General features: G+C 41.0%; 1 protein-coding gene across 1 annotated transcript in view; it reads right to left on the bottom strand.

The window, feature by feature from the left end:
• The window catches only part of LOC100952320 (zinc finger protein 665-like), a 28,151-nt gene extending 18,296 nt beyond the window's left edge, over positions 1-9,855 (bottom strand). The window contains exons 1-2 of the mRNA XM_023516531.1: positions 9,823-9,855; positions 7,677-7,740 (exon numbers count right to left, since the gene is read on the bottom strand). Of these exons, the coding sequence (XP_023372299.1) occupies positions 7,677-7,691 (15 nt within the window). The 5' untranslated portion in view covers positions 7,692-7,740; positions 9,823-9,855. The remainder of the gene's footprint in view (positions 1-7,676; positions 7,741-9,822) is intronic.
• Between the last annotated feature and the right edge of the window lie 974 nt (positions 9,856-10,829).

The following is a 10,829-nucleotide window of genomic DNA, read 5'->3' as shown; positions in this document are numbered from 1 at the left end:
TTATTTGTTTTTAAATAAGCAGCCAGTATATACAATAATGATAAGCTTAATATAGCTCTTTTTTTCCTGGTTAAAAGCTAAATGTAGCAACCTACTGTTTTATTCTCGTAAGTCACTGGAGCATCTTGTCCCTCTTTAGAACATAGAAGGTAGGTGTGATGACTAAGATAATAAGGAGCCAACAAAGATGTGTAACTATCACCTGAGGCCTACAGACAGCTATGCATTTTGGAAGAAATGCTCTGGAATATAGCGCTGTCCAGTGGACCTTTCACTATGATGGGAATGTTCCATACCAGCACAAACAGGAAGCCATTATCCATATCTGGCTACTGAGTACTTCAAATGTGGAAAGTACAACCAGGGAAATTAATTTTTAATTTTAAAATGTATTTGTTTTCAGTTAATTTAAATAGTGATATAAACTTAAATAGCCACATATAGCCAGTGGCTACCACACAAGGATCTCTCAAGGATATAGAGAAAAACATGAAGATTATGAAGAGAAAAAGATATAAAAAGCCTAAATAAAATTTCTGGAGGTTGAAAAATATAATATTGTAATAAACAAAAAAGATAAACAGAAGATTAGACACTTCAAAAGGATCCACATAACAATGTTAAACCAAAAGACATAGCAATAGAAACTACCCAAAGCACATAGGGGGTTAAAAAAAAATGAAAATAACAGAGCATCAGTGATCTATGAGAGGACATTATTATGCAGCCTATAGGGATCAATGATGACCAAGGAGTAGAGGGAAGGATATAGAAAAAATATTTGAAGAAAGTATGGGAAAAATTTCTCCAAATTTAAATACAAATTCTAAATCCACAGCTCCAAGTTCAAAGAACCCTAAGGAGAATAAACAAATAAAACCACACTATGACATGGCTCGATAAAACTGCTGAAAATCAGTGACAAAGAGAAACATCTCAGAAGAAGCCAGAGAAGAAGAAAAGGGCTATTATACACAAGGAAACAAAGACAAGAAGGACAGCAGACATCAAAGCAGGCTTCTTGTCAGTAGAGTACTAAATTGAAAGTGCTGAGAGGCTCAGCGCCCATAGTATAGCGGTTACAGCTCCAGTCACACCAAGGCTGGTGGGTTCGAACCCAGCCCCAGCCAGCTAAACAACAATGACAACTACAACAACAACAAAAAATAGCCAGACAGTGTGGCAGGCACCTATAGTCCCAGCTACTTGGGAGGATGAGGCAAGAGAATCATTTGGGTCCAAGAGTTTGAGGTTGCTGTCAGCTGTGATGCTACAGCACTCTACCGAGGGCAACACAGTGAGACTCTGTCTCAAAAAAAAAAAAAAAAAAAGAAAGAAAGAAAGAAAGAAAGTGTTGAGATAAAAATAAGCCCATTATCCTAAAATTTAATAACCAGCAAAAAATATGTTTCAAAAAAATGAAGACAGGCCTGGTGCAGTGGCTCATGCCTGTAATCCTAGCACTCTGGTAGGCTGAGGGTGGTTGGATTGCTTGAGCTCACGAGTTTGAGACCAGCCTGAGCAAAAGCAAGTCCCCATCTGTACTAAAAGTAGAAAAACTGAGGCAAGAGGATCGCTTGAGCCCGAGTTGGAGGTTGCTATGAGCTATGATGTCACAGTACTCTACCCAGAGTGACAGCTTAAAACTCTGTCTAAAAAAAAAACAAAGACTTTTCAGACAAACAAAACCCGAAATAATTCACAGCCACTGACTTATACTATAGAAAATGTTGAAAAAAGTCATAAGGAAAAATAATACCAGATGGCAGGATGTCTGGCTTCCAGCTTAGAACTTTCATACTGCCAGCAACCAAAGAGCGAATAATATGGGTGTATTGAGAAAGGCAAAGATTTTTGTTCAGAAGCATGCCCAGTGCCATACTATGAAAAAGGGAGGCAAGCACAAGACTGGGTCAAATCTCCACGGTCTCTTTGGGCAGAAGACAGGTCAGCTGCTGGCTTAAAAGCATCAGCTGGGGAGAGGATACACTGATGGGAGTATTTGAAGAATTCCAAGAAGTACATCCCTGGAACAAAAATGATCTTCGCCGGCATTAAGACGAAGGGAGAAAGGGCAGACTTGATTGCTTATCTCAAAAAAGCTACTAATGAGTAATAGTTGGCCACTGCCTTATTTATTACAAAAAAGAAATATCTCACAGCTTTTCTTATGTGTACCATAATTTGGTTGGTTGCATTTACCAGAATTCAGATCATGAATGAGTGACAGAATATTTCTGTTGGACAGTTCTGATTTAACTAAGACTGGCTTTTGCTTAAATGAATATGATCAGTTTTTTGGATTTTGACAGTGATTCCAGCTCAGTAAATGCTATCACTGTTGTCCCTTTCTAAGGATATGTTTAGATTAATTAGTGATGTTTACCTTTTCACAAAGGTAGTAAATTGCCATCCCAAAACCTATTGAAGATTGGTTTTATATTAGGATTTATATAACTGATTATGTGAATATATTTAAATACTGGGGAAATCCTTTCACTGTCTCAGAACCAAACAAGACTCAATGTTGTTTCAATTGGTATTCATTAACCTGTTAAAGGTGAGGGCTGGACAGAAGATAACAATGTTTACTTTGTCTTTTTTATCTTAATTATGCCAATCTAATTTCCCTGAGTCTACTAAAATGCTGCCTGTTATTTATTGAAAGGCATTTTAGTGTGTCACATAAAGAATACTGAACTCTTCTCTTATTTATTGATGATCTATAAGGTCCGGCTTTTAAAAGTCAGTATGTCAAGAAATAGCAAATTAAACTGTTGAATTATTTACTACGTAAGTCAGACTAAGTTACAATTTGGGACTGTCTTTAAACAACTCTTCAGAAATACATAAACCTGTATAACAACTGTATATGTGTGACTGGTAATGGTGCTTTTACCAACTCATTGTTTGGATTAAAATAGGATAGGCTCAGCACCTGTGGCTCAAGTGGCTAAGGCGCCAGCCACATACCCCTAAGGTGGTGGGTTCAAATCCAGCCCAGGCCCACCAAACAACAATGACAACTACAACCAAAAAATAGCCGGGCATTGTGGCGGGTGCCTATGGTCCCAGCTACTTGGGAGGCTGAAGCAGGAGACTCGCTTGAGCCCAGGAGTTGGAGGTTGCTGTGAGCTGTGATGCCACAGCACTCTACCCAGGGGGATAGCTTGGGGGTTTTTTTCAAAAAAAAAAAAAAATAGAAGAGATATACACAAATTTTAAAATTATGTGTGATCATAATGTAAGATAATTAAAAACACAAATCACAGTTAAAGAAAGAAAAATAATATCAGATATAAATTTAGATCTTCACACAGAAATAAAGAATACCAAATGGCTAAACATATGTGCAAATAAAAAAGAATTTTTTTCTAATTTTAATAAGACGTTGACAACATAAAGCTAATAATAATACCATGTATTCTACAAATTAAAGGCATGGTAACAATTATACAAAAGGAAATAAATGAAAAAATGAGGCCAGGTGCAGTGGCTCATGCCTGTAATCCTAGGATTGCCTGAGCTCAGGAGTTCAAGATCACCCTGAGCAAGAGTGAGACCCAATCTCTAAAAAATAGCCGGGTGTTGTGGCACATGCCTGTTGTCTCAGCTACATAGGAGGCGAAGGCAAGAGGATCACTTGAGCCCAAGAGTTTGAGGTTGCAGTGAGCTATGACACTACAGCACTCTACCAAGGGTGACAAAATAAAGACTCTGTCTCAAAAAAAAAAAAAAAGAAGAAGAAGAAATGAAACTGTTATTAAGGCTCTGTCTCTCTATATGAAATAGTATATCATGGCCATAAAGTTCACGTGCAATTTTAAATTGCACACTGTTAAACTGCACATGAACTTTATGGCACCTGGCATAATATCATTTAAGAGACAGAAGAAATCAATATGCATATTATAACCCCTGGAATAACTACTAAATAAAACAAACAGGTATACCTAAAATTCCAATAGTGGATAATAAATGAAACCACACTGAAATACTATCAATTCAAAATGAGGCAATAAAAAAAAAAAAAAGGGAACAACAAAAGATGAGACAAATAGAAAATACCAAGATTCTAATCATTAAACCCAACACTATGAATAACATTAAATTTAAATGGCTTAAGCACTCCTATTTAAGTAGGCAGGGATAATTTTTTTTTTTTTTTTGAGACAGAGTCTCAAGCTGTCACCCTGGGTAGAATGCCATGGCATCATAGCTCACAGCAATCTCAAACTCTTGGGCTTAAGCGATTCTCTTACCTCAGCCTCCCAAGTAGCTGGGACTACAGGCGCCTGCCACAACACCCGGCTATTTTTTGGTTCATTATCCAAGAACGGAAAACTGGAGACTAGTCTCATCCCTATAATCCTAACCACCTAATCGTTGTTTGGCAGGCCCAGGCTGGATTGGAACCAGCCAGCCTTGGTGTATGTGGCTGGCACCCTAGCCGCTAAGCTACAGGTGCTGAGCCAGGGCAGGGATAATTTGATAAAATAAAAACACAAGACCCAGCTATATACTATATATCTACAATAGTGATTTTCAACCAGTATGCTGTGGCACACAGGATCTTAAGTGTGCCACAAAAATTTTAAAGATTTAAATTACATTTAAATTATTTTTGAAAGAAGTTCAAAGCACAGTGTTTTTTTACTCTTTTTTAAATCAACATTATTTAAGTGTGCTGAGGAAATTTAACTATAGTTTCAAGTATGCTGTGAAACAAAAAAGGCTGAAAAACATCAATCTATAAGAAACCCACTTTAAATACATACAAAACAAAGAGAAGATTAAAGGGGGATGAAAAAGACATGAAGCACTTACAAATCAAAAGAAAGCCATTGTAGTTATATTATCTGCCAAAGGAGAATTCAAAACAAAAACTGCACAGGGTGAGAGCGCAGAGGCACCACCAATTCAGCAAGTGGACTATCACATTCAGCATACTTGCATATGAAGCTAGTAACAGAAATTTAGGACATATGAACCAAAAACTAATAGAATGGAAAACAAAATAGTCATATTTACAATTACACCTGAAGACTTCAACACCTCTCTCTCAGTAATTTACAGAAGCAGACAGAAAATCATCAAAGGATTTGCAAAACTTGAACAACACTCTCAAACTGGACTTAGCTGAGCATTATAGAACACTACACCCAACAACAATCAAATACATGTTCTTTTAAATTTCATATGGGTTATTTTCCAAGAAAGATCATATTATGAACCACAAAATCAGTCTAAATAAATGATAAAATATTCAAATCAAGTGAAATATGCTCTCTGGCTACACAATTTGAAAGCAATAAAAAATAAGAAATTCAATAACCAAAAAACTCTGAAAAATCCCTAAGTATTTGGAAACTAAATAATATACTTCTAAATAACACAAGTAACAAAGGGGAAAAATACCAACAAAAAAGCATTTTGAACTGAATAAAAAATGAAAACATAATATATAAAAAGTTGTGGGATGCAACTAAAGTGATACATAGAAGAAAACTTAAAGCACTAAAATGTCTATATAAGAAAAGAAATCATCAACTTATCTCACACCTTAATGAGCCAGAAAAGAAGCAAGTTAAACCCAAATAATCAGAAAAAGGAAAGATGAGAAAAGAAAATAATAAACTAGAGGACAGAAAAAATAGATAAAAAAACAATGGAATATAAAGTTTGTTTTTTGAAAATACCAATAAAATTTTTAAATCTCTAGCCATACTGATGAGAGAAAGAGAGAGAAAAAGAGGAGCCAGTGACAACGTATTACCAATATCAGGAACAAGAGGTGATATCACTAGAAATCTAAAAATATGAGGAAAATGAGAGCATAAGATGACTTTATGCCAAGGGAACACAAAGACAAAAATGTCTCAAAAGACACAAACTACCAAAGAATATTGAAGAAAAAATCCTCTCATCTGAATCTATTAAATAAATTGAATTTGTAGTTAATAATCTTCCCACAAAGAAAGCTCCAGAGCCAGATGGTTTCACAGGGGACTTCTACCAAACATTTAAGGGAGAACTAATATCAATTCTACATAAAATGTTCCAGAGAAATGAAGAGAGAAAAGTACATTTCCTACTCATTCTATGAAATCAACATTATATGAAATCAGACAGAGACATTATAAGAACAGAAAACTGGAGACTAGTCTCACACCTGTAATCCTAGCACTCTGAGAGGCTGAGGCTATGGACTGCCTGAGTTCTGGTGTTTGAGCCAAGCCTGAGCAAGAGAGAAAATCCCCTCTCTAAAAATAGCCAGGCATTGATGGCAGGTGCCCATAGTCCCAGCTACTCAAGAGGCTGAAGCAAGAAGATTGCTTAAGCCCAAGAGTTTGAAGTTGCTGTGAGCTATGACAGCACAGCACTCTACCAAGAATGACAAAGTGAGACTCTATCTAAAAAAAAAAAAGGACAAAAAAAGAAAGAAGTGGTACTAGGACAACTGGATAGCTAAATGCAAAGAAAAAAAAATAGGGCAGAGATCTCAGCATAAGAGCTAAAAATCACAAAACCACAAGAAGAAAGCATAAGAGAAAATCTTAGGGGCTTTGGTTTTAGCAAAGATTTCTTAAACACATGTAAAAAATATGAACTATAAAAGAAACCTTTCTAATTGGATGCCATCAAAATTACAAACTTTCACTCTTCAGAAAACACTGATAACAAAAAGGCAAGCCACAAAACGGGAGAAATTCTAAAATATATATTAAAATACATCTTATTTCTAGAATATATACTTTTTAAAAAACATCTCTATAATAGGACAACAACCCAAGTTTTTAATTAATTTTTATTTATTTATTATTTTGTCACCCTCAGTAGAGTGTAGTGGCATCACAGCAACTCAAACTCTTGGGCGCAAATGATTTCCTTGCCTCAGTCTCCCGAGTAGCTAAGACTACAGGTGCCTGCCACAATGCCCAGCTATTTTTAGAGATGGGGGTCTAACTCTTGCTCAGGCTGGTCTCAAACTCCTAAGCTCAAGCAATCCAGAATGCAACTGAATTTTTTTTAATGGGCACAATTGAGATTTTTTTTAAGTATATATTCTAGATATATGACTATCTGAATAGACACTTCACCAAAGACATACAGATGGTAAATAAGTACATGAAACAATGCTTATTACCATTAGAGCATAAAATACACATACAAATAAAAGTTATTTCAATGATATGCAGTCCATTTATTTCATTTCTCTGGACAGTTTTAAGTTTTGCCCCTACATCAAAAGAGAACTTCTGGAAGCTCTCTACCACATCCTCATTGTTTTGATCCCTTAATAAAACCTGAGTTCTACCCTACACTTCTGACAAAGAACAATTATAGGCAATCGGAAGTTTACTGCAAGGTTCTTCACTCCATGAAGACCTTCAAAGACCTTTTTTTCAGACTCCAGTGCCAGGAAGTCTTTGTCCCTGCGGTAACTGGTAGGCTGCTTCTTGTGGCCAGTGAAAGTCACATGTGGATTAGGAAGATAAAAGACAAATCTGCTGTTCTCCTTTCACCACACAGTGACAGCCAATCTCTGCCTGCTTGTCAGCCAAGAGTCACTCTTTATTTACTTTCCAACTGAATATATGAACACTTATAAAAGCAAAGGATACAAAATAAGAAATAAAGAAAAACAAAATAGGGAATAAAGAAAAAGAACTCACCTGGGATTTGTTCATTTTCTACTCCTCCTCTAAGATCACAGAACCTATTCTCCAAACAGCATACCTGGAAGAAGAGGAAAGAGGAACAGAATGAGAGATCTGACTGGCTCTGCACCTGCTTGATTTACCACTGACACCCACATACCCAATCAGTGTTCTTAATCTTGCAGAAGAAAGGAAACATCTTTATGTCCTTTTGTGTCCCCAGTATGATTTCATGGAGTTTAAACCTGGAGTGTTTCCCATTGCTTTAACAACATTTTTATTTATTTATTTATTTATTTTTAGACAGAGTCTCACTCTGTCACCCTGGGTAAAGTGTTGTGGTATCACAGCTCACAGCAACCTCAAACTCTTGGGCTCAATTGATCCTCCTGCCTCAGTCTCCTGAGTAGCTGGGACTATAGGTGCCTGCCACAACACCTAGCTAGTTTTTCTATTTTTAGTAGAGACAGTTTTGCTCTTGCTCAGGCTGGTCTTGAACTCCTGAACTCAAGCAATCTACTGCCCTCAGCCTCCCAGAGTGCTAGGTTTAGAGGTGTGAGCCACCACACGCAGACAACATTTTAACCAGAATTGATTAAACACATTACAGCACTTCAGATATGGTGGCTCATGCTCCTAACCTCAACACTTCAGGAGGCTGCAGCAGGAGGATCCCTTAAAGCAGGCGTCCTCAAACTATGGCCCATGGGCCACATGCAGCCCACCTAGGACATTTATCCAGCCTGCCAGGTGTTTTTGCTGCCGCTGCCTGTCCTGCTTAGCAGCCAACTCGTCCCAGGGCCCACATTCCGGCCCTCCAATGGTCTGAGGGACAATGAACTGGCCCCCTGTTTAAAAAGTTTGAGGACCCCTGCCTTAAAGCCAAGAGTTCAAGCCCAGACTGTGCAAAATAGGAAGACCACATCTCTTAAAAAAAAAAAAATTAAAAAATAAGCTGGGTTTGGTGGTTCATACCTGTAGCTATTCAGTAAGTTGAGGGAGGACAACTACTTGAGCCAAGGAGTTGGAGGCTGCAGTGGTTAATGATCATGTCCCTGCACTGGCCTGGGCAATAAAGCAAGGCCCTGTCTCAAAACAAAAAAAACCCCAGCATCTCAAAAGATGAAACATCATGCCTTCATTAAAACCGATATGTGTGTTGGGGAATCCACTTCAAGGCTGTTTTGTACATCTATTTTGACATAGTAATGTTCATTTCTGAGTCAAAGAATCCACATTGAAGCTTTGGAAACAGGGATATATAGGTATTTTAAGCATATGTCTTTTTTTTTTTCTTTTTGAGACAGAGCCTCAAGCTGTCCCCTTGGGTACAGTACTGTGGCATCACAGCTCACAGCAACCTCCAACTCCTGGCCTCAAGCAAGTCTCCTGCCTCAGCCTCCCAAGTAGCTGGGACCACAGGTGCCCACCACAACGCCTGGCTATTTTTTGGTTGTAGCCGTCATTGTTGTTTGGCGGGCCCGGGCTGGATTTGACTGCCTCCTTAAGGGTATATGGCTGGCGCCTTAGCCACTTGAGCCACAGGCGCCAAGCCAAGCATAAGTCTTTTTAAAAAACTGTCTCGGCTACTTTGCTGTCTCTCAAAAGTAACTTTTAACGGAAATTTTTTTTGTATGGACAGCATTAATCCAGAGTCAGGGACTCTGACTTCTGTTCACACCTATTGATCTCAGGCAAGTCATTTTTCCTTTCAGGCCCATTTTTTTTTCCTCTTTCAAATGAAACAAAAATAGAAAACCCAGGCAAAGCCTCCCTACGCCATCTATGAGATCAGGAAAGACAGTGTAGCAGCACATCTCCTATGCCAGACAAGGCGGTGGTTGGGGTTAGGAAGCTGTCTGCCTGTGGAGAGAATCAGTGAAGAACGCAGAGCGGACAGCTGCGGGATGCTGTTTAGGATGAGATGAAATAGAAGCTTCGGGCCGTGGAGTCCCCTCAACATCTCTCCAACGAAGGCGTTTCTCTCGCCAGCCACCCCCGACTGCCATTCTTACTCCAGCTCCCTTCTCTCTGCCCGGTGAATCATGGTCTCTTAGGGTTTCTGAATGAGCCGAAATCACCCAAGCCTCGGCCCACTGGGCAACGAGCTCGTCGGGTCAGAGGACCGGCGTCTCCTCCGGTTCCGCAGGCCCCGCCTCACCTCAGCAGAGCCGCTTTGTCTAGTGGATCGCGGGGTACAAGCTCGCCTCAGGAGTAGGGGCCCAAGCCGGCCTCTCTGAGAACACGCGGTTCCCAGAAACCGCGGCTGAGACGCGTCCACCCGGGGCAGGACCGGCACAGACACAGCCAAGGCCAGACGCAGTCCCAGACTTCACTTCCCCCGCGGCAGGCAGCTCCAGGGTACTGCGCCCGGTGGGATGGCGCAAGCAGGGTCTGCACGGCTGAAGTCCGCCGCACACGCACCAGACATAGGGAACTCAAGGACTGCGAGCTCGGGGCTCGGCCCTGCCCGGCTCACAGAGATGTCTACGGCTGAGACCTGAGGCCCCACTACACGCACCGCGAAGAAGGGACGAGAGCAGCGGCTACAGTTGGTAACCCTCACCTGCCTCCCCTGCCTCCCCTGCCAGGCTACCACGGCCTACCGCTGCGTCCGGCCCAGCAGAAGATGGAGGCTGGGCAAGCTCACGCGCGACCCGGCGCAGGCAGACCCCACCGAGGCGATGAGCGCCTGCGCAGCCAGCGAGCCACCCTCTGGCTGCTCGGGCTCCAGGCTTTGGGAGACCACGCCTGCTCGGCCCTTTCCCTGCGAATGCCGCATCACCTCTCCACAACCCCACACGCGCCCCACCCCCACCTCGCCCCCATTTCGCTCCAGGTCTTCCCTGCACCACTCATCCCTCGTATCCCACTCCACCACCGCCACTCACACGCCACCCTCACTTTTTTTACTTCTGCTCACACCACCTCATTTCTCAACCAAACCACTACCAAGCCTCCACACACCCTGCCGTTCCTTATCACCAGCACCTCCTTGACACCTCACGCACTCCCCACATCCCCCACCCCTGCCCCCCGCCCAGGACCTCCCCCGTTACACGCACTCTCTCTCCCTTCGTGCCCCAGCCCCACCCGGTTCACACACACTTGCCCGCTCTGCCCGGAGTGAGGGATCTCCATGAAGACGCTCTGTGAGGGAGAGATTTA

Source organism: Otolemur garnettii, unplaced genomic scaffold (genome assembly GCF_000181295.1).
Source record: "Otolemur garnettii isolate 467f Iridium unplaced genomic scaffold, OtoGar3 scaffold00092, whole genome shotgun sequence".
In the NCBI taxonomy this organism is placed as follows: Eukaryota; Metazoa; Chordata; class Mammalia; order Primates; family Galagidae; genus Otolemur; species Otolemur garnettii.
Note: the sequence above shows the minus strand (reverse complement) of the source record. Positions and strands in the feature narration are given on the sequence as shown.